General features: G+C 40.4%; 1 protein-coding gene across 2 annotated transcripts in view; it reads right to left on the bottom strand.

Moving 5' to 3' along the window:
- Positions 1–2,639: 2,639 nt before the first annotated feature.
- The window catches only part of UTRN (utrophin), a 583,870-nt gene continuing 561,262 nt past the window's right edge, over positions 2,640–25,247 (bottom strand). For both annotated transcript variants that reach the window (XM_063443106.1, XM_063443107.1), the window contains 7 exons: positions 19,040–19,078; positions 18,805–18,870; positions 14,943–15,008; positions 11,777–11,935; positions 6,106–6,349; positions 5,077–5,185; positions 2,640–3,006 (listed from right to left, as the gene is read on the bottom strand). In XM_063443106.1, coding sequence (XP_063299176.1) covers positions 2,906–3,006; positions 5,077–5,185; positions 6,106–6,349; positions 11,777–11,935; positions 14,943–15,008; positions 18,805–18,870; positions 19,040–19,078 — 784 coding nt within the window. In that variant the 3' untranslated portion in view covers positions 2,640–2,905. The remainder of the gene's footprint in view (positions 3,007–5,076; positions 5,186–6,105; positions 6,350–11,776; positions 11,936–14,942; positions 15,009–18,804; positions 18,871–19,039; positions 19,079–25,247) is intronic.

Genomic DNA, 25,247 nt, shown 5'->3' with positions numbered 1-25,247 from the left:
GGTGGTGAGGAGGGTGGTGAGGCTGAAGGTGGTGGGGAGGGTGGTGAGGCTGAAGGTGGTGGTGAGGGTGGTGAGGCTGAAGTGGTAGGGAGGCTGAGGGTGGTGAGGCTGAGAATGGTGGGGAGGGTGGGGAGGCTGAGGGTGGTGGGGAGGGTGGTGAGGCTGAGGGAGGTGGGGAGGGTGGTGAGGCTGAGGGTGGTGGGGAGGGTGGTGAGGCAGGCTGGGGTGGTAGGGAGGGTGATGAGGCTGAGGGTGGTGGGGAGGGTGGTAGGGAGGCTGAGTGTGGTGGGGGGTGAGAGAGCCTACCTTTAGTCCCTGATGGTCCAGTGGGCTCCCTGGTGGTCCTGTGGCCACTGCTCCCGGTCTGCAGCTCCGCAGACCATGTAATCTCGCAAGACCATCAGAGCGTTGCCGTGGTAACCCGCGGCAACGCTCTGATTGGCCGATTTTCGCGAGACACATGGTCTGCAGCTCTGCTCACTGCGGAGCTGCAGACCGGTGTCTGCGGTGGCTGGCCGGGCAGCCAGGAGGGGCCTCGCACCCGGCGGCATACCGGGCAAGCCGCCGGGCCCCCTCCTGGTGTCAGGTCCTCGGTCAGTGACCGAGGACCTGACACAGTCTGCCCACAGGTGGTTTAGGCGGCCGCGAGGCCCCAGCCAGCGCGAGGCCTTAGGCGGCCGCCTAAACCGCCTAATTAGAGAGCCGCCTCTGACGTGCAAGCTACACCCTAAACATGACAGCCATCTTTCACAACAATGTACTGCTATATACTCATACCCTCAGTGCAACTAGCCATGATATACGCACGTTCAGCCTAGCATGCTCAAATATAACACACTTCTGTATAAAAAAGAAAAAATACAAAAAAAAAGAATGCAGCTTCAGCATTAACCCCTTAAGGACTGAACATCTGGAATAAAAGGGAATCATGACATGTCACACATGTCATGTGTCCTTAAGGGGTTAATCTAAATTGTATGCTGTCTAGGAGGTGGAAGGGTCTGGGAGGGAGGGTCTGCTGCTGATTGGCTGGAATGTGTCTGCTGACTGTGAGGTACAGGGTCAAAGTTTACTTAATGATGACGAATAGGGGCGGACCGAACATCGCATATGTTCGCCATCCGTGGCGAACGCGAACAAGCTATGTTCACCAGCGAACCGTTCGGGACATCACTACTGGTCTTAGCTGGTCAGGCATAGGAAACCTACATAAGACAAAATAGTCCCTACTTTGTCTTATGTTTTAAAGAAAATGAAGAACAGATCCTGACAGAGGGAGAGAAGAGGAATCGATTGGGGAAAGGTAAGTTTGACATGACAGTGCAGTTTTAACCTTTTTTTGGCAGTGACCAAAACGGCATTGATTGCATTAGTGTGGCAACAAATTCATCAACTGTATGTGTGTAAGATAAGATAAATGTTTTGTTTAACTCGTTAGTGTTTTTCAAAGGACAAAAAGAGATATATTTCAGGAAATATATAGACTGCATACATAACACAACATTAAGTATGAATAAAATATTGTAATGGGAAACATTGCTTATATTTAATACTAAACTAATGCAATGATAGAAAATTCTACATAGATGCACTTAGTGAATTAGTCTGTCATTTTTATACTGCCTCATAGATTCAGCATTTCCTCTTTTTGGAATTTATTGGACAAATATTGCAAGGACCTAATTACATCTTTAAAGCTATACCCTTGCAAAATCTGGTCTGCTGAGACTATAACTTTAATAGCAGTCACAGAATCCACATGCACTTCAAAACATATGTATATTTAGAAGTATACCTTCTAGGGTATTTAACTAAGATCGGTTGACACTTTCAACCATAACTTAAAAACCTCTTCAAATATGCTGGTTATGTTTATTTATTTTTTGTGTTTTCACACTTTTTCTTGGTGGGAAATTTTGCAAACTATTTGTGTTTGTCAGATTGGAGACATGTCCTAATTTTGATATGTCCCTGTGTATGTGTGCATCTCAGAGACACTATTTGTCACAATACTAGACAGTGCCAAACTTTTTTTTAAACTCTATTTAGACCTATTCCTAACTAATTCTACCCAAATTTAGACCAAAGTCCTAACACTAACCAGAACCCAAGCTAAACCTAACTCTATCTAGCCAACACCCTACCTAGCTGTCAGAGATTTTGCATTGTTACACAGACATTCTAAGTGATTACTTAGTGCTGAGGCTTCCAGTATCAGCACAGTACATACTGCAATCGCGGCAACTGTGACATGTAGCATTAGATCTGAAGGTCCCAGTGATGAGGGCCTGTGAAAGGCAGTACACCGTTGTGACTGGCTTCCCCAAAGATCACAAGCTTATAGGGACCTCCACACAGCTTTTTTTGTGATGTCTCATTTGTATAACATATACAAATAACTGGTTTTCACCAAAAAATCAGATCGACTTTTACACAGCACTTTTTGCTAAGGACGCATAAAGACAACTGATGTACACAGTACATCCATTGTCATTAAGGGGTTAATAAAAAAAAAATATTTAAGTAGAAAACTTATCAATATGCTATTGGAATTTTGATAGGCTGTCACTGAAAGGTGATGGACCCAATTTCTTTATATAGTGCTTTAGAGCTAAGGACCTTTTAAAAGTGATGCTGCACAGCGCGAACATGAACTAGTCATTTATACAGGATGTCTCCATTTCTGGCACTGCCTTGACATTTCATAGCAATCTTACAAATATATGAGCATTGTACAGAGACCTGTCAACTGTAAGAGATTGAAAACTGCCAAACGTAGCAGGCTTGTTTCTTGTTTTTGAAAGATAGCAATTTTGCAGATACTTTTATCTTGAAAGAATACAGGTTAAATATAGGGCATCTCTCTGTGATTACATGTACATAGCAAGTGAGGTATAGGATATGATTAGCCATACTTACAGCTGCTTTGTGGAAATGTGCTGTTTATTTGTTCCATCATATCTGCTAGGTCTGTGCTGGTACTATAAGGTGGGGACAATACACCAGCTGTGGATAGAATTGGCAAAAAAAATAAATTATATTATTATTTTATTATTTATATAGCGCCATCACATTCCGTAGCGCTGTACAATGGGTACATAAACGAAAAGAGGCCAGTGAGATTGTCTCCTGTGGTCAGCATTCTTTGCCCTTTAAACTTGTAAATGATTAGTGAAATTAAATTTACCACAATGTTCAAATCAAAGTAAAATGGAGGTGGGGGGTCTCAACATTAAAGGGACTCAACAAATCTGTTTTCCTGGCACTGCAGGTCCCTCCCACCCCCCCATACCATGTTGATTAAAGGGTTAAAACCCCTTCAGTGACTTACCTGAATCCAGCGCCAATGTCCCCCGGTGCTTGGTCAGGCTCCGCCCATGCCCCTCCCCGCCAACGTCAGCCGGCGGGGGAGATGTAATGCGCATGCGCAGCACGCCCGCGCGCACACATTAGACTTCCTCCTAGGAAAGCATTATTCAATGCTCTCCTATGGGGATTCCCGCAACGCTGGAGGTCCTCATGCATAGCCTTGTTTTAAGAAGCCAGAAGTCCCTCTATTGGCTGTCTGATAGACAACCACTAGAGGAGGACTTAACCCTGCAAGGTAATTATTAATTACACTTGCAGGATTAAGGGTAATGGGAGTTGGCACCCAGACCACTCCAATGGGCAGAAGTGGTCTGGTTGCCTGGAGTGTCCCTTTAAATGCAATGATCAAATAGAGGAAATAGAGTTAGAAAAACAAACCTTTATACATACATTATGGTGTCCATTTCCTAACCTGGAGAATGTATGTGAGCTGCCGCCCCACCTCCCTGGCTGAAATAATCAGGATTGATGATTAGGAGGCTAATGCGCAGCAAATTACTGGTCTGTGATAGTCAAATGCTCTCTATGAATAGCATTTGATAGAGAACCGAGTCGTACTTGGCTATCACAGGAAAGCGCCTCTAGTGACTGACAGGAAGACAGCCACTAGAGGTGTATTTAACACTGCGATGACAGCAATGTTTGAAATTGCAGCGTTAAATAGGCAAGTGCACTGCACCCAAACCACTTAAAAAAAAAATAGGTGGTCTGGGTTGCCTTAGCATTTTTTCAAGTTAAGTCTTGCAAGAAGAAAAAAATCACTGTGATTGGATTATACAGAAAATTCATGCCCACAAAACGAACCAATTGGTTATTACTACAGTGGAATTCCATCAGGTTCAATACAAAACTTACCATGTCTTATATTTGGAAGTGAAATCCTTTAAAACAGGATTATGGATTCCCACAAAGACATTAAGCAGTTACACTCAAACAAGTTTACATCTAATTTTGATGATAGACTCTCTTTCATTGTATGAACTATGTAATGCATAACCTTGGATAATAAGCAGCATATTGCTGTGGGGAAAATATTAACATTTTTAGTAGAATCTCTTGAATTCACTGGAGAAAAGAATGTTTAATCAACTGTTACTCCTTTACATGTCTGAGCTTCCATTATCTGCATGATCAAAGAGAAACCTAGCAATATTGTAAAGGGTATTTATGCATCTTTCATTTAATATTAAATGTATGATGTGCACAGTCTACTTTCTAGTTGTTGTAATATATACATTTGTAATTGAACATGAAATATAGACTCAATGAAAATTGTATATATATACTGTACATAATCGAAAAGTGTGCTCATCCATACAAAACAAGATGCAAATTTATTTTTTTTTGAAGCTACATGAAACATCTTAGACATAACATTGTTCATAAAGGTTAAATGCAATTTCAACGATTTAAAGATGGATGTTGGACAAAATCCACCTTTATATCTATTTTCAGCAGAATTGTCAACACGTGTAGATACTGAGAAATAGGCAGTCTATTGCCATGAACTGTCAGCTTCAATAAATTACATTTGAAGCTGAACAATTGGAAGAGCAGAAATGCTTCGCCCCCCAACGTTTGTTAAAATCTTCTTTTAGTGAGTGCCAAGATGGTCTATGTGTAATAGTCAGTTTCCTAATGTTCTGTTCCTCTTGGTACCAGCTGTTTTCACGTAACTACTGTCCCAATTGTAGACCTGCTACTCACTTGTCTGCTGAAACTGTGAGCAGTAATCATGATCAGCTGAATATCTTGGTGCTGGTGGCTGCGGTGAGACGGTCACAGAAACTCCATTAACCCTCGAGTCTGATTCAGGCTGAAACGTAAGGAGTACAAAACGTAACTACAGAATCAATCACCAGAAACAAATGTACAAAGAGACAAGATATGCCCACATTTAGAACCAAAAAAAAAAAAAAAAACAATCAGTTGAAATACATGGCCTGATTTCATGGTTTAGAATAACTATATTCTAATAATGTTTATGATATATGTGCACGTGGACTTATTATTTGAGAGCTAGTAAACCCATTTTCTTACCTAGTATCGGCTTAATTTGATTCACCATGCAGCGTTTTTGTCATGAGAATATTGTGATTTCCTTTCTGTGGCTCTTGTAATCATACATTGTGCTTGCCAAATGTGCAGATAAAATAATTTATTTGCGTTTTACTATATTTGGCATACAGTTAGTGGCAAACTCCTGTATAGTTCATCTGAGGAATGAAACTACAATTACGGTTCATCAAGTGTTTGCAGGATCCCACAATGCTTAGCATGGTGTTATGCTGAGTATGGCATTTGTGGGTAAGTATGTACACACAGCTGCTCACATCAGTATGTTGGCCATCTTGTAGCAAGGTAAAGTGACCGTCATTTAAGTATTTATTTTAATCATCAAATTTGTTTTAAGATTTTGTCATTACAATGTATGGATGAAGAGAGTCTAATAACACCATGGTTTATGACAGCAACTCTTTAAATTCAGCTAGTTCCTGAAATCACAGGAGCATTGCATTAGATGTCCTAAAAGTAACTGTAAATAATTAAAATAACTCCAGTTTAACAAAAGAAACACAAATAACATTTGTAAAACAGGAAAATAAGATTAATAATCTGTGTAGATATCACAGTAATATGTGGACTTGTGAGAAGGCAGTGTTGTCCTTTACATTTACTGCAGTGCATTATATTTTGCAAGTGGAAATGAGAATTGGACATTTTTTTATTTTGTACCTGCTCTAGTAACTGACGTAGCCGATGAAGTTGGGACTCCAGTTGTTTGTTATGGTCTTCTAAAATTTGCATTCTGGCTTCCAGACGACCCTTATGCTGCCTGAGCAGTTTTGCCTCAGCTATGAGTTCGGAGTCCTCAGAAGTGTGTTGTATGGACACTACTGAGTCAGGGGGAGAAGATGGAGGGGTGAGACCTCTTTTCAAATGTTGTGCTTTTAGTTGCTCATATTCAATTTGAAGGTTCCTGTGGATGGCACAGAGTACCAGGTTATTTAGTTGTTGAATTTAACTTTAATAAACAATTTATACATTGTGATGGCAACATTTAAAGTCCTTGAAGCCTTTTTGTGTGCAATTGCAAAGATCATATGACTTTGTAAAAGCCATAGCATACACTTTGTGAGAGAAGGTATTTTAAAACCCATCAAATTAAAACAAGGACATCCACCTTCAGCGCTCAGTCCGAGTACTGGAATTTGTTTTCTTGTTGGTTTAAAATGTAAGAAATATTGCAAATTGCAACTACGTAATCTGTTTTATGGAGTTAATCCATAGCAGTTGTTGCATATGGACAGTTGTAAGTAATATTAATAACCTTCCAGTTTACATATCTATTAACTCACAGGAGGCCAGGTAGGTAGGAAAACTGTTTGCCATGTTATTTTGCTAGTAAATTAGCAGTGTGACCAGGTCCCCCATGTTTATAGAGATCTGGTAACCCTGCATATAAGGGTCTCATATTTATGCATGAAAAGGGTAGCCCTGCATTGTGTTTAATGCAAATTCTGCATTATTGCCTACTGCCTAATTGCTTAGTTGCAGGATTCTTCATTGCCTTATTGCTTAATCTAATACACCTTCTGAATTCTACATACTGCAGGGTTACCCTTTTCATGTGCTGCCCATCAATATGTAAATGTGATATGTGTCCCAGAAAAAATGGAGGATCTGGTCATCCTGTATGTATGTAAAATCTGCAACTATGTCCAAAGAATGATTATAGGCAATACAAATAAATGCATTTTTCTGGTATAATAAAAATGGTGATTTAATGTATAAAATAATAAAACAGGATAAAAACTATAAAACAACGATATATTTTCGACTGTCTAGAACAGTATGCTATCACAAAATCTCTGTGAAAGTATTGTGGTAAGAGTTTCCACTCCTCTCTATGAATACATATAGCATCATTTTAACCCCTTAAGGACCAAACTTCTGGAATAAAAGGGAATCATGACGTGTCACACACGTCATGTGTCCTTAAGGGGTTAAAGGGGGCAGGCAAACTAATCTTCTATATAACAAGCTTATAATGCTCCAATAAACCTTCTAAAACTGAAGAATTTATGTGCCAAGTCACTTTGATTGTATATTATGGTGGGCGTGTGGCTGCATCGGACCGGGTGGAACCGATTTTAAACTCCAGATTCATCGAATGCCATCACCATTCTACATTTTCTATACTACTAAAAGTTACATGTCATAGCAAATCTGGAGGGTCCATGGCACACTCACCAACTCACCAGAGTGAAATTCTTCTAACCACCAGGGCTGAGTCATATATACACATACATACATACACAAACACATACATACAGTATATACCTAAATATGTTGAATAAATACAATAATCTAAATATCTATTTGTACACAAACACACTCAAGTCACAACAAGGTTACAAAGCAATCCATACTCCTTTGGTGCTGCTTATTGTTCACAATAACAGCATGTAATTAGCACTAAGAAGCAAGAACAACATTATTCACACACAATAAAATTTGTTTGTTACTAGAAACCAGTATTAATGTTCTCTGAGACCTTGTGTAGCGTAAACAGTTGTTTTTAGCTTTGTATTCTAGTTTAGCACTTGAAAACCAAAAATATAGTGTGTGATAGAAATAAGCACAAGGGCAAAATACATTTCTTTTATGTATACATATTAAAGATGTGAAATCTGCCGAGTACAAAATAAACTAACTAATTTCTTGCAACAGAAAGACAATAATAAATAAAACGTGCACAATGCTAATTTTTCACATGGCATAAAAAAACTGCAAAAAAAAAAATATAAACAGTAGATGTTCATAAAATATATACGTATATATATTTGTGGTCGGGGTCAAAGGCTGAGCCATGCAATATAATTTAAGCTATACCAGTTGTAGAAAATCGGATGTGTTGGGCCGAAACCGACAAGCAGGGTAGGCCTTAAAAAAATAGGGCCACCTATTAAAAGAATATAAATAAGGAGAGGTGAGAGGGGATAGATAAAGGTAGGGGAAAAAAAACTCCCACAAAACCAGGCATACTGCCTTTACATTTGTGATCGGGTCAAAGGCTGAGGCATACAGTGTAGTTTGAGCTATACCAGTAGTGGCAAGCCAGTTGTGGTGTGCCGACACCGAAGAACAGGGTAGGCCTGATAAAAGAGGGCAAAAATATTAAAAACTACCTAAACTTGGAACTACATAAACTAACAAAGCCTCCTATTGAAAGCGTACTCATACCTTGATTAATACAGCAACTGTACATACCGAAAACTTCCCCGGTTGTTAGGAAGATAACATCAAGGACTTAAAGATGTAATTAATTGGTAGAATTATGTAAAATGATACCATAACTCAGTGTAGAATGTAGAAAACATGAAACTTTACTGCCACAATGTGTTGGTGGATGTGAGTGGTGCTTCATACTAGCTGCTGTAAGGAAATATTGACTCTTCCCAAGGCTTGTGTATTGGTACATCTTCCAACACTGGACCTGAAACTAATTATCAGAATGCTTATTGATCCCTAATTTTTTGTCTACACCCTCTGTTATTCCCTGTGTTGTAGTGGCATTTATAACCACACCTGGCCCATCAAGACTCACTCTCATTTCATCAGTCCATAAAACCTTATAAAAATCAGTCTTGAGATATTTCTTGGCCCAGTCTTGACGTTTCAGCTTGTGTGTCTTGTTCAGTGGTGGTCGTCTTTCAGCCTTTCTTACCTTGGCCATGTCTCTGAGTATTGCACACCTTGTGCTTTTGGGCACTCCAGTGATGTTGCAGCTCTGAAATATGGCCAAACTGGTGGCAAGTGGCATCTTGGCAGCTGCACGCTTGACTTTTCTCAGTTCATGGGCAGTTATTTTGCGCCTTGGTGTTTCCACACGCTTCTTGCGACCCTGTTGACTATTTTGAATGAAACGCTGGATTGTTGGATGATCACGCTTCAGAAGCTTTGCAATTTTAAGAGTGCTGCATCCCTCTGTAAGATATCTCACTATTTTTGACTTTTCTGAGCCTGTCAAGTCCTTCTTTTGACCCATTTTGCCAAAGGAAAGGAAGTTGCCTAATAATTATGCACACCTGATATAGGGTGTTGATGTCATTAGACCACACCCCTTCTCATTACAGAGATGCACATCACCTAATATGCTTATTTGGTAGTAGGCTTTCGGGCCTATACAGCTTGGAGTAAGACAACATGCATAAAGAGGATGATGTGGTCAAAATACTAATTTGCCTAATAATTCTGCACTCCCTGTAGTCAGGTTATGGTTCCCCAGTGATGTTCCTAGATATAAACACTGAAGTTGCATGTACATGAGATATGTCTGCATTTCTAAGCACAAGACATAAATTAAAAGATGATTAAAAGTAAGCTATCACAAGAAAGTATTCAATGTGGTTCTGGCTTGATCCCTCATTTTTGTGTACAATGGCATTTTGTTGTAACCCTTTATGACGATACAGTCCTAATATCGTCCGTGGGTACTTCCATTAACTTGCACAGCTGATCACTATATTAAGTGCTATGACCTGGGCTTAGAGTCTCTTTATCCACCAGCATTAACAGTAAAGCAGATCTTGGATAGTTGCAGCAAGGAAAGAGACAACCAGCTTCTTTCTTGGAACAAAAAGCAACTCCTTTATTTTCACTTCACATCAGGATATACAAACTAAATTTCCCTTCCCCCATCTGCAAGTCCACCTTGACAACAAAAAGCATACCTAGGTCAGCTAAGCAGATATCTCAGCATGGGGGGAGGCTATGCATCTTGGGCCATGTGACACATTAAAGTCTCTTTTTGTCACATTTCTCCCCGAAGGAAAGTCCAGGATGGGATCCTACTGCCCGGGTCATAGGCTGCAGGAGGACAGGGCTACCCCTCTATTCTCCTAGACAGTCCATCAGCATTGCCATGTGACTGGCATTTGCGATCCTGGATGGTAAAATTGTACTGCTGAAGTGCCAAGCTCCACCTCAGCAGTAGCCCATTGTCTCCTGCCACTCAGTTTAGCCAGCAGAGGGGATTGTGGTCTGTTACCACTGTGAACTCCCTTCCATGGAGATAGGTTTGTAGCTACTTGAGAGCCCAGACTACAGCAAGGCACCCTTTCTCTATGACTTCCGACTGAGAGAAGCTACTGGATGCTTGTTCCCCTGATCATACACTTGACTTAATTACTGATTCCCAAGTGGCCCACCAGAGGGACCTCATGGGCCACGGTCACCAGCTGGGTTCGGCAGTAAGAAAGGAAACAAGTTGACGGGTCACTTTCCATTTCTGCCCCACCTCCTTCACACTACTCTCCCTGTACAGCAGCCCCCCCTCCCAAAAGATAATCTCTCCCTGTGGTCCTAACTCTGCCCTGTCCCTCATCCCAGCTAATATAGGGTCCACTAGGGTCTCCTGTCTCTAGACAGCAGGGTCAGTCCAGGCAGTCTTAGATCAGGGGGGTTCTTACCAGATCCTTTGCCAGAGTGGGAAATCCACCTTCATGTATGGTGGGTTAAGTGGAAGGGTTCACTACTAGAGAATTATTGTCTCGGACGGCGGTTGCCGGCATCCTTGGTACATCCTCAGAGTGGGTGCCAGAACAACTGTGGGTGGGGCGCTTTCTGCGTCTCCTTGGTCGCTGGTGAAAGTGGCTGAGTATTAGCTGTGGCTAAAGGGGGTACACTGGAAGCCTCTAGTTAAAGTTCAGACACTCCATTCTTCTGCTCAGCCATGTTGCATCCCTCAGCAGCGTTGTGGGCTCTGGTGTGCGTCTCCGGTCAACTTTAGCCTCTTCAGATCACTGTACTGCAAGTTATCCCACCGCTTGCCACCAGTTTGTGATGATACAGCCCTAGAATCATCTGTGGGTACTTCCATTAACTTGTACAGCTGATCACTATACTAAGTGCTATGACCTGTGCTTGGAGTCTCTTTATCCACCAGCATTAACAGTAAAGCAGATCTTGGATAGTTGCAGCAAGGAAAGAGACAACCAGCTTCTTTCTTGGTACAAACAGCAACTCATTTATTTTTACTTCACATCAGGAAATACAAACTAAATTTTCCTTCCCCATCTGCAAGTCAACCTTGACAACAAAAGCATACCTAGACGTAGGCAGATATCTCAGCATGGGAGTAGGCCCTGCATCTTGTGCCATGTGACACATTAAAGTCTTTTTGTCACACCCTTAAATTAAAAAATTAAGAAAACTTGAGATTTGAGCTGATCTCTGGAAACAAGGTTGCGAAGAAAGCAAAGATCCACAGTGTAAGCACAGTCATAGTACTCTCACAAAATATGAGTATTTTTTAACATGGGTTCCAATTTCTCACAGTATTTTGAGTGTGAGCATATTTAGAAAAGATAGCAAGTAAACCTTCAAATAATTAATGACATACCGTTGCTCCTCCTCTAGGTTGGCAATAATGCGTTCTAACTCTCCCCGTTCTTCTTTCTCTACTGATTTGAGGATCTGCACAGGACTCTGGGGTTGGCCTAGGGGTGAATCTCCTCCCAAAGTATGACAGTACTGCTGAATCAAGGCATGCTCATCGTCTCTGAAATACAAAGGTAACCACCGGTTACAAACAAAATTTGTAATAAAACATAAAAGACATGTAATAAAAATAAAAAAAAATAAAAATACATCAATAGCTGAAAATGTTACAGGAACTTTTGCAAATTAATGAAGTTCAAAGGTTGAGCGCAACAACTCATTTATATCGCTGTAATTGTGGGACTACATGTAGGCATCAATACATGATTAAAAAAAAATAAACTATAGCTTTTAAAGTGATTTATTATTTAAAATATACTATTGTCAAGTTGTTGGCAATGGAAAATAGCTCCTATTAACAAAAATGTAATTCGACATACCTGGGAACAGTAGTTTTAAAAAAGCTTTAGCCCAACAAACAATGAAAAATGGAGTGACGCTTTGCTATTGCTTGGACCCTGTCCTCTAGAATCTGCACCCCTTTTACTTTCCCTGTATATGTCTAAATATGCGTAACCACCACTATCCTTCACCATTCCTTGCAAATGTGTTCTTTGACATGCTCTTTATCAAAGTCCATGGCACGCTCTAGAAATTATCCTGCACAAAATAGTGTTTTTGTTTTTCCCATACAGTTTATTATGATCAAAGTGACACATCTATTAGCGTGTTATTATTTCATTATGCATCATGCACAAAACACAAAGACAGTATGCATTTAGAGAAGCCTTCCGTTCTAAAAAATTTTGCTCCAGTATGTCTAATTATATTTCCAAATGTCTGTAACCCAACATATGTGTAGCTGCTATATATTGTAAAGCACTCTGGATAAAAGTGCTATATAAGAACTGTTAAATAAATAAAATATTTAGCCAAGGAAAATGAGGTTAGGAATAAACAGATAGCTTTAAGAGGTAACAGAGCATTCAATAAACATCTGTATAGAAAACAACAGATACAGTTCTTTTAGCGACACTGCTGGTGAAAATACAATTTAATACTGAGGGTGCTGATGCTGACCAAAAGTTGCTGACCTTAAAATTGCAAAATCAGCAACAGGGCAATAGTTTCACTCCTACGATGCTAGATTTCACTAAGTATGCTGTACTAAAGAAGTCACATCAAGTAACTGCAGCATACATTAGTCAAACTCCTGAAATATCTATCATTCATTCAGCAAGGATTAAAAAGGCTCAGCTGCTCCAAGAAGCATTTTACAACTAAGAAGGATGAAATGTTGCATATAACAGTCTCTTATTTTTCATTACACTGTACAAGACTGCTGTAAAGTGGTTTCAGTTTTCAGTCAGTCATATCCGTATGCACTGTAGGAGTATTTTACTAAGTAGTGTGCTGTAATGAACTGACAGCCATGGGTATTCTCCAAAATCTCTTAGGGGTGTGGGAGTTTGTAAAACATTGACATCTATTCTACTTTTGTGTCAGGAATGTGGCCAACATTTATTAAGGTAGCAGAGATATAGGAGTCATTTGGCACAGACCTCTAAATTATGTTTCCATGAACAGTAAAACCGTATGCTGGGATAATATGTGACCTTCTCACACCTTATTACCTTAAACTGTTATGGTAAAGCAAGCAACTGCAAAATAAGAAAGCCATGGCATAAGCACGTACACCACTAAAGAGTGTCCTCTGGTCAGAATGTTTCTTGTTAAATAGCCCCCCTAGCAAATAATTCAACCTTATCTTCATCTACCATGGTTTACAATCTGTTTCATATATACTATGCCGACACATGTCTCAGTTGTAGCCAGTGTTCCGAGCAGACAAGCTAAATATGCTCTAGCGGTGTATTGTAGGAAACTGGTACAGAATGGCAGGTTAGAACAAACCAACAAATAGCAATAACTCAACAGCAATCTGTGCAGTCTAAGTAAGGACCTCCTTTCTAATAAGGCCCCACACTGATGCTAAACTTTAGATGTTCATAATTAAGTAGAATTAGAGAATGTATTTTTTTATACAATATTTGGGCTTTAAGAAATGGGTTAGCAGCTCACTATTTTACAGTATGTGCCTTTATTCTATAACAAAAGTGTATCTGGGTGAGACATAACAAATTACAGCTAGTTAGAAATGTATTGACTTTTTCCATTAACCTTATACTAAACAATAATATAGACCTTAATTGTTAACCTTCATTAGTTTGTAGACCAACATACATTCTAAGGTAAAACTAACAATAATTTGTAAAGAGATTAAAAAGCATTGTCTCGACTGTGGGGGTACGGGTCAGATAGGGGGACAGACCCCGAGTCATCGGTAGGGGGGAGCTGACCACTGGATAGGACGGAAGGAGCTTTCTGGCAAATGATGTGGTGTTAAACCTGGTTTGGCAGTTGACCTGTCTGCTACTTCAGTAACCTCACCCATCCACTGACGCTTGGCGATAGCGGACTGAGGATGGAACGATTTAGCCTTGCTTAATTGCTCATGGTTAGGGCTTGACTCGATTTAGCTGAATTGGCCCTTGGGACAGGGACATTATTTTATAGTGACTATATGATCTGTTTATTAAAGCGTAACAATTTAAATGAAGGACTCAAGGGTCCCAGTTCCCGATTTCATTATTATTGACGACTTTATGTCAGTCCTGCGCGACTGTTCGCACCGGGATTGTGGCCTGACTTGAGATAGTAGCATGGACCTTTGGGACAGAAACATAATTTCATAGTAACTGTATTACCTGTTTATAAGAGCATAACGATTATTGAAGAAGAATACAAGGGTCCCAGTTTACGTTTTCATAAGTTTTATGATGTTACCCCAGCCCTGCGTGGCTGTTTGCAAAGTTACTGTACGCTTTCTAAAAATGATTGTTACCATTGATACATGCTTTCCCTGATAACCGCAAGTGATTTCCCTATGGTGACGAAAAGAAAAAAGAAAAAGCATTGTCTACTCTACTCTAATTATTCTAGAATTCTTTTTCCGTTAAATTTCCTTTTCAATGAGAACGAAATCACCCAAAAATAGAGATGAAAAAGAATTAAACAAAGGGACGAGTAAGATCCTTAAGCTATAATGTTTTCCATGATTTACATACATGCTTCCGGTAGCAGAGCTGCTGTCTGTGAACAAAGATCCATTGGCTCTTTCCATTTGTGCCAGCCTACAAGAAATAAAGCAAGATACATTACATACACAGTAACAAAGTCTACAGATAAGGAGTAATGCAGGCTGCTGGCACAATATGCAAATTCACTTCTCACCCGCCAGTACCCTCGATTCATATGTAAAAAAAAATTAAAATAAACTTGCACAAGTTAATGACACAGAAAACAAGCTTGAAACACTCTGTTTCTAGTTCCAGATCTAAACAAAGAATACAATTCAACCCCCCACCCTCCCCCCAAAAATGCCCAAAGTTTTCTTTAATGCAATGTTTGAAAAAAATCACAAACCCTTGTCAATGCAAAAACGGTTTTGCATTCACATTGTGAAATATGATAATAAATGTGCAAATGTACTTAAGAAATACTTAAGAGATCACAATTTGTTCTTTATAGAATACATGGTTTATATGGGGTAACAGGTCATCATCTGTCTTTGTTTGCTATGTTTTCCTTACATGTCAACAACATCAGCAAGATTAAATATTTCATACAGTTGAAGCTGGGCCACATACTCACCTTGCCATTTTTTTTCAAAATGGAAAGTCTTCCTCTTAAAAGAGTATATGTCATACAAATCATGCCATTGTGCCATTTTACATCTATATACTGTGCTAGCTAAACTGCTTGCAAATCTAAACTTGGCATTTATTTTGAATACAATTCTGTTAAAACTCCCAAGCCTTTATAGCAGTAAAGAAAACAAATATGGAGGACACAATTAGCTCCATTAACAGTCCCACGGGTATAATAGCTGCATCCCAGACCTATTTGCATGTACCCATACACTAGGGATTGAGGGATTCCATCAAAAAGTGAACATTGAGCATGAACAAAAAATCAGTTAGTTCCAGCTTAGGTCACACATAGATTTTAGGTCACCTGTCTTATCACAGATCAAACCTGAGCGGTTCACATATTGGACTGATCCCACCCCATGAGGTAGCTGATATGCCTTTACACACAGTAATAGAGGATTACATTTTTTTTTATTTAGGGAGACTGTTGTCATGTGCAAATCAGTCAAAACAGTGTGTAAACAAACACTGAGAAGTACACAAACTCAATTAGTTCGTCCTTTAGTCCTCATTACAAAAAGTTTTATATCTCTTCCAATACAGACAAATCCATACCAGACTGATACCGTACAGGGGTAGGTTTGGCTGGATACACAATTTTCCCAGAACATTGTATAAATAATATAACTTACCTGAAGGTAAACTTGTCATTCCATGTAATTAATGGATGACAGTTTCACCTTAATAGCACAGTGTGTGAAAAGGAAGAAAATTTAGTTGGACTAAATTGATTTTTGGAAGGAAGTTCTTAAAAAAAAAAAAAAAAAAAAAATATGATTTTATTTTAACCTTTATTTAACCTGTAGAAAATAAAATTATTATACATTTAAACGAGCAATTAACAAGGCTTTAAATTGCTTTGATATTTTGCATTTATCGTGAGGAAATGTCTGGCTGCGGTGTATCCTTAATTTCTTTTTGAATGAATAATGTGCATTTTTAAGGCACTGAATAGAAATTATATTTGAAGTAATAGTAATAAGCTTTGAAGTGAACTTCAAGAGTTGCAGAGTGAAAAAAGAAACAAACAAACTTATTTTTAATAAATATGTAAATAAGGAGCGGGCTGACTTTTTGTGTAATGGAACAGCATTATCTACACTATCTTCTTTTCAATTCTCAAACTCAAAAGGAATAGGAGATGACAATGTTGTCAGGAAGACACAACTCATAAATGTACAATCAAATTTAGATCAAAGACTTCTTTCTGAACTTATGAATTCCAATCCTGTAACTTTTTTTTACACATTTTTAAGAAAATACGTCTGAGTGACAGTAGTACCCTGGCATAAACTCTATTTATGCATGTTTCAAGATATTTCAAGTGATTCTTTGAAGTGATTCTGTCAATGCACTTTTTTTTCATGGTAAGAAAGGTAATAGTGGAAATTTCTGTTTTACTTTTATTTATTTCTCAATAAGTCTTCTTAAAGATGGCTATTTTTCTCACCTTAAATAAATAACCACTTTATTAAATGTGCAATCACAGGTGGCGTGGTCTCAACTTTGAATTGGATGGCTGCTTGAACTTGTTTCTCCACAACTGACTCTAAGCAAACTGCTTGTAGACAAATGTATTGCCACTAAATTTAACACACAACCCTAGGGAGAGATTGATTTACCGATGGATATGCCCTGCTGCTTGAACTTGTTTCTCCATATCTGACTCTACGCAAACTGCTTGTAGACAAATGTATTGCCACTAAATTTAACACACAACTATAGTGAGAGGTTGAATTACCGATGGATATGCCCTCACAAAAGTCCCAGGCTAGAGTTGTATCAGCCCAGAGGGGTCATGTGGCCCAATAAAATGGCTCCCAGAGTAAGAGCATGAAGTTTCATGCTGAGGTGGAAGATGGGTCGGCGGACGATTTTGGATGACACTGCTCAGACACTGAATGAGACAGGGGAAATGTACACATACTTGACACAAGATATCTCTAGGAGTTCTAGAAAGGCCAGGAAGGAGATAAGTACCTTTAGTCAGAGGACAACTGAACTGGAGACTACAGTAGAAGATATTGTCATTGATCACAAAACTCCCACTTATCATTCTAAGGCTCTTTATTCCAAGTTGGTGGAGGCAGTGTGCGAGGGTCTGTTCAACAGATCAGGGTGAAATAACCTAAGGATTCATGGACGTATCTTCCACACTTCCAAGAGCTCACTCACCCATTCCTCACAGTTATCCCACAACATTTGTGGCTGATAGACCTTTCTCAAAGATCTCTGTGTGCCCAAAAGGCCAGTAGGAGAAAAAGCATGTGATGTGATAGTGCGCTTTTACTATTTCTCTACTTAGGAAATCATTCTTCGCAAGAGCGGAGAATCCAAAATCTGTTACCAGAACATAGAGCTCTGGATCTACCATGACCTGAGCTCTGTTACTCTGCAGAGGTGCTGTTCTTGAAGGACTTGGGTGAAACTCCTTTAGGAACATGGGGTAAAATGTGCATGGGGTCACACCATTCACAAGGGCAAGACTTATGCATTCAGTTTCAATTCGAGGCAATCGGCTGTATTTATTTACTCCTAATGCTTTACTCATTGGGATTGTGGGGTAAATTGAAACATAAATACTCCCTTACTTTTCCCTTGTTCCCAGTTACTTCTATATTCCCCAAAATACATTTTCTCTAGGTATTATTCCATACGTTTTCAAAAGGTATTAAGGCATAAGGGCTGCAGAAATACTATTGACTATATAATGGGAAAATGAGCATAGAGTGATCTCAATAGTTCACCTCAAACAATTGGTCTCCAGGTCCAATATTTATAAGTAAGGGGCTTTGCAGGTCAGGAGAGAATGAAGAGTGCTGCTCAGGATGAAATTGCGTATTATAAAGGTTCTATGTGACCAAGTTAAAGGTCATCGAGGCCTGATCACTCTAATATTTGGAAAACAGTGTTCCAACCCTGGAGTCTGAGGGATCTAACATATTATCAACCGTGGGAAAGTGATCTAAGTGGCTGCAGAGCTGGCATAAAGTATTTCAGTGTCTGGTGGTGTGGCATTAAGTCACTCTACAATGACACATTTAGCTATTTCACTAGCACAATGTAATGATGAGATGATTAGTACATAACATTTTCTCAAAGACAAAAATGTTCCTTTCTCAGCTCTCATGAAATGTTTTCAATGATTTACAAAGATTTTAAAATGATGAAACATATTACAGTTTCTGGTTAAATAATTCACTGATCCAGACCTTACCTGCTGGCATACTGCTCTATCCTGGAATGTGTATCATCGTCAAAGAGTTCAGGTGACTGCATAGGGCTAGAAATGAGAAGCATTATTATCAATACATTGCTAAGTCTCAAAGTGCAATATTAATATTAACATAAAGTTGGTTATGTTAACAAAAAAGTTGTGAACAGAAAATAGTTCATGGGAGAGAATGAATTTGAGCAAGAAGGATCTAGATAATATTTGACAAGATACTTACTCAAATTGGTCAGGCCACATACTGATGAGCGTGATAGGACTGCAAGAGAAGAAGTAGGGATTCAAGAAAGAAACACTTTATCACCATATAAGCGACAGCAGAAAGACCAAAGGTAAAACCTCAGCCTGCCCCCAAATGTCTGAGAAAGTAATGGCAACAGCAATACAAGCTCCAATGCAAGATTCCTGGTAACTTCTTTAGGCTACTAATTCAATAGCAAATCAATGTTTCCAGTTAATATGAGAGCAGTCTCATCTGCACAGTTAAAGGATTAGTGGTCATAAACCCTCAAAAGTGATAAACCATTAAGTGCCAGGGCTTGCATAAGGCTAAATGGAGCTTGAAGTTAGGTCAGTAGAATTGTATTTTGGTGGGAGAAAACAAAAGAAAAAGAAAGGGAGAGCCATCACGAGAAAACCAAGAGAGTTTAATTAATGGCTATGAATGTAAAGATAATACAACATTTGAAACTTCCATAATTTGAACATTAAGTGCTATGAATAAGGGATATAGACAACTGAAACGTATTGCATTAAAAGTATAAGTATGATATATTTATTATACAGAATGTTATATATTTTGATAGGAACTATTTGTTTACATTAAACAGGAAATGAACAACACATCATCATTCATTTATGTAATTCCCACTGCTTGAATAAAAAACTATTGGGTTCAATCCTATAAAATGTGTTATTTTGTAAGCAGCTACATTCAAGAACTGTAATTTAGCATTTACAGAGCAAATGGGCTTTTCATCTAAAGAAGAAAATGCTAAATATTGATATAACTTGCTAAATAATGGGATATAAAACCATCCTTTGGAGCTGTCATAAAAAGATAGGAAATTAAACAATTATACTTCATGACACAACAATGGGAAAAAGACAGATTTTTTTTTAAATAAAGAGTTATATTTTAGCAATATATTTAAGATATTTAAAGAAGATTTTTTTTTCACCATAAAAAGTCCTAAACTAGAGGCTATAAGTAAATTGAATAAAATAAATCAGCCATGTTTTCAGTTTGTCTATTTTTCGCCAAATGTTTATATTTATACTTTGGTGAATAAACCTGTCTAGATAGAGCGGGTAATGAGATCCCTCAGCATTTCATCATTCATTTCAAATAAGTTTTGTATTGAACATCCCAAGATGGCTTAAGAAAGATGACAATTGTTGTCACAACATTATCACCTGCATTTTCAATAAAATCCTCCAATTGCCAGACTGAGTTTTACTGCGTTTATTTATGTTAGGTATAAGTAAAAGGTCTATCCTTTCTGTCACCTGTGCTTAAAGGGTTACTCTAAGCACCATGACCACGTCAGTGATTTGAAGTGGTCATGGTATCTGGAGTCTACATGTGCAAGTTTCACAACTTTAATAAACTTTTTTCTGCGTTATTGGGGTGTCATTAGCCTGCCTATGCACAGAAATATGTTAATTGGTTGAGAGCTTTCAGGTGATGCTCTTATCAAATAAGTGGCTGGTGGGATTGACTTCCAGCTTCTGCAACTCTGCAGAATCTAAAGGTCATCACTGGCCTCAGGAGGACAGTCAATGTCCAGTGGGGACCCAGGTAAGAGGGCAACCACTACTGGGAAACCAGGCCAAGGTACTCCTGGCATCATAACCACTACAGCGCACATATAAATATGAACATTTATCAGATTTTAAGGTCCTGTTAAATACAACTGAGAATAATAATATCACGTAAGTTGTCTGCAGGCAACACACACAGAGATGTGTCATGTGACACAGAAATTGTTAAACTAGATATAAATGACCAATTAAAACATCAGTGGTTTTCACTTCTGTATCAAAACGTAAACAACAAAATGTTTCAGGAAAAGAGTATTCTGCAAGGAATTTTTTTAGTACGAGCCATGCTATCAGTAAATGTCAAGAGCCGAAGTCAGTGCCCATGATTTTGTACTAACAATACAATAATTCATAATCTGAACTGTGTTGAGACAGGATAATATTTAGCCGTTTGTAGAGAGGATGGTAGTTAAAGGGACACTATAGTCACCTGAACAACTTCAGCTTAATGAGGTTGTTTAGGTGAGTGCTACAGCTACCCGGAGCCTTTTTCTTGTAAGCACTGTATTTTCTGAGAAAATGCAGTGTTTACATTAGAAGCTTGGAACACCTCTTGTTGCAGTCAATCAGACGGCCACCAGAGGGACTTCCGAGTTCAGAGGCCCTAAAAAGGCCTCTCGTCCGATGCATTCTGGGTGAATGCATCAGACGGGCTATCAGCACACAAAGCACTGTGAACGCGCTTTGTGTGCTGACAGCCTGTCAGCACTGCTGTGGGCGTGGCTTCAGCTGACAGCTTCAGCTTCAGCTGACAGCTGAAGCCCGAACCCACAGGGATGCTGTCCGGCCACAATAGTGGTTGAAGGGGGGGGGGGACCTACTCTCCTCCCCACCCCCCGGCCCCCACCCCTGAGCGGTGGGTGGGGGCCCTAAAAATAAGGGGGGCACATACTGCCCCCCCGCCCCCACCCCTGTGCGGCGGGTGGGGGCCCTAAAATAATCAATAAGGGGGGACCTATTGTCCCCCCCCGGCCCCCACCCCTGTGCGGTGGGTGGGGGCCTTAAAATAAAAAATAAGGGGGGGACATACTGCCCCCCCCCCGGCCCCCACCCATGTGCGGCGGGTGGGGGCCCTAAAATTCACAATAGGGAGGGGACCTACTGTCCCCCCCCGGCCCCCACCCCTGTGCGGCGGGTGGGGGCCCTAAAATTCACAATAAGGGGGGGGGGACCTACTGCCCCCCCCCCGGCCCCCACCCCTGAGCGGTGGGTGGGGGCCCTAAAATTATCAATAGGGGGGGACCTATTGTCCCCCCCCGGCCCCCACCCCTGAGCGGTGGGTTGGGGCCCTAAATACAAAGGGGGTGGGGACCCTAGTTAACCCTCTCCCCCCCACCCCCCCTCCCCAAAAAAAAACTTATCTCCCTACCTACCCCCCTCACCCTAAAAATAATGAGGGGGGACCCTTTAACTAAAAACCTGTAAAGAAAAAAAAATAAGATAAAAACAACTTACCATTCGATGTTTTCTTTCTTCTAAAATCTTCTTTCTTCAGCCCCAAAAAAGGGCAAATAAAAATCCATAATAACCGACGGAATAAAAAAAAAAAAAAAAAACCCGAGCGCAAAAAAAATAATCCATCTTCACCCATGGAGGGCTCCGCGCAGACTGAGCTCCGCAGGGCGGGGGAAGGCTTATAAAGCCTTGCCCCGCCCTGCAATTAGGCTAAGAACACTCTGATTGGTGGGTTTAAGCCAATCAGAGTGCTCTTTGTCATTTTACAAGCGTGGGAAAATTCCAAAGAACTTTCCCACGCTTGTAAAATGACAAAGAGCACTGTGATTGGATGGCTTGAAATCCATCCAATCACAGTGCTCTTTGTCATTTTACAAGCGTGGGAAAGTTCTTTGGAATTTTCCCACGCTTGTAAAATGACACAGAGCACTGTGATTGGATGGATTTCAAGCCATCCAATCACAGTGCTCTGTGTCATTTTACAAGCGTGGGAAAATTCCAAAGAACTTTCCCACAATTGTAAAATGACAAAGAGCACTGTGATTGGATGGCTTGAAATCCATCCAATCACAGTGCTCTGTGTCATTTTACAAGCGTGGGAAAATTCCAAAGAACTTTCCCACGCTTGTAAAATGACACAGAGCACTGTGATTGGATGGCTTGAAATCCATCCAATCACAGTGCTCTGTGTCATTTTACAAGCGTGGGAAAATTCCAAAGAACTTTCCCACGCTTGTAAAATGACACAGAGCACTGTGATTGGATGGCTTTAAATCCATCCAATCACAGTGCTCTGTGTCATTTTACAAGCGTGGGAAAATTCCAAAGAACTTTCCCACGCTTGTAAAATGACAAAGAGCACTCTGATTGGCTTAAACCCACCAATCAGAGTGTTCTTAGCATAATTGCAGGGCGGGGCAAGGCTTTATAAGCCTTCCCCCGCCCTGCGGAGCTCAGTCTGCGCGGAGCCCTCCATGGGTGAAGATGGATTATTTTTTTTTGCGCTCGTTTTTTTTTTTTTTTTTTTTTAATTGCGTTGGTTATTATGGATTTTTATTTGCCCTTTTTTGGGGCTGAAGAAAGAAGATTTTAGAAGAAAGAAAACATCGAATGGTAAGTTGATTTTATCTCATTTTTTCTTTTTTTACAGGTTTTTAGTTAATGGTCCCCCCTCATTATTTTTAGGTAGGTCCCCCCCCTTATTGATAATTTTAGGGCCCCCACCCGCCGCTCAGGGGTGGGGGCTGGGGGGGGGACAGTAAGTCCCCCCCCCTCATTGATAATTTTAGGGCCCCCACCCGCCGCACAGGGGTGGGGGCCGGGGGGGACAGTAGGTCCCCCCCTTATTGATAATTGTAGGGCCCCCACCCGCCGCTCAGGGGTGGGGGCCGGGGGGGGGGACAGTAGGTCCCCCCCTCATTGATCATTTTAGGGCCCCCACCCGCCGCACAGGGGTGGGGGCCGGGGGGGACAGTAGGTCCCCCCCTTATTGATAATTGTAGGGCCCCCACCCGCCGCTCAGGGGTGGGGGCCGGGGGGGGGGCAGTAAGTCCCCCCCCTCATTGATAATTTTAGGGCCCCCACCCGCCGCTCAGGGGTGGGGGCCGGGGGGGGCAGTAAGTCCCCCCCCTCATTGATAATTTTAGGGCCCCCACCCGCCGCACAGGGGTGGGGGCCGGGGGGGACAGTAGGTCCCCCCCTTATTGATAATTGTAGGGCCCCCACCCGCCGCTCAGGGGTGGGGGCCGGGGGGGGACAGTAGGTCCCCCCCCTTATTGATAATTTTAGGGCCTTAGAAAGCGAGCTGAGCTGTCAGTCAGACAGCTCAGCTCGCGAACGCGCATTCCGCGCACATGCGCGGTAAAGCGCTCAGGTTCTTCATAGGGCGGCATTCAATGCCGCTCTATGAAGAACGCGATTGGTCCAGCGCGAAGCCGTCCCATTGGGCCCCGCGATTTCGTCATTTTGACGAAAAAGGGGGCGCGGCCTAGCGGGGAGCTCGGCGCTGGAACGGAGGTAAGTTTTTAATATAAAAACACCTCGAAATTTATTTTTAATAAATGAAAGTACATATAAAAGCAAGAAGGAAAGCTGGGGGACCTGTCTTTCTTGCTTTTATATGGTGACTATAGAGTCCCTTTAATAGCTTTCATGAACTATCGGCAAATCTAGAAAAGCCATACTGCTGATTGACTTGTATATAACGAATAATTATAAGCAACACCAGGAAAAAAGAACCCTAACCTTCTGTAATTTTATAGAGACTTCTTGACTTCAGATTTGGGCTGCAAGGGATTTCTGTATTCATCGTAATGGGTGCGTATACAAAGAAAACATGACATAAAGCCTGACTAAAGTTGTTCTTTGCTTTTTAATTTTACACTGAAACTTTTTTTTTGCCCAAGTTCTTAGTGTACTGTTCTTCATTTCTATAATAATTTTGCTGATCCCGGCAGAAGACATCAAATGAATCACATATTATACAAGGTGTTAGCTTTTGGAAGTTTTTTCTATTGCTTTATGTAGGCTGTAAAATGTGTGGCAATTAGTTTCTATATCTAGAATTTAAATAATGAAATCCAAAACACTGAAAGCAACAAAAACAAGTTAAAACAATATGTGTGATACCTATCTCAACTTTATATTAAGTAATTATATATTGACATTCCCCAATTTGCCAGTATAGACACCATTACGCATTGTTTTTGTTTCGTTTTAATGTTTAACCAATATAATTTGCCTGTTGTATTTCCAGATATAACTCAAACACTGTGTTGAAATTCTAATTTTATATTTAACCTTTAACATTAACAAGAAGTACATTATTGTCCTTGATAGACAGAGTGAATTAAGATCAGCACCTGAATATGCAGAGCTACTCCACGTGTACATACCCGACTATAAAAAACACGATTGGGTATTCTGGCAGATTTATAATATTTGTAGTGACTCATATGAAGTGAAATATTTCAACAATCATATGTGCAGGAACATTGGCAGGTACAAGGCTCTTGTCAAGATGATATGTCTGTCTATTGAGGGAAAAGTGAAACCACTATACTAACCATGAAAATGTGTTTTCAATAAATGCGCCCAACCAGGTGAAGCTGGGAATCCACATTTTAAAAGAATATGATTTATAGGAGTAA

This window comes from Pelobates fuscus, chromosome 2 (genome assembly GCF_036172605.1).
Source record: "Pelobates fuscus isolate aPelFus1 chromosome 2, aPelFus1.pri, whole genome shotgun sequence".
Classification (NCBI taxonomy): Eukaryota; Metazoa; Chordata; class Amphibia; order Anura; family Pelobatidae; genus Pelobates; species Pelobates fuscus.
This window is presented reverse-complemented; position numbering and strand designations above follow the sequence as displayed.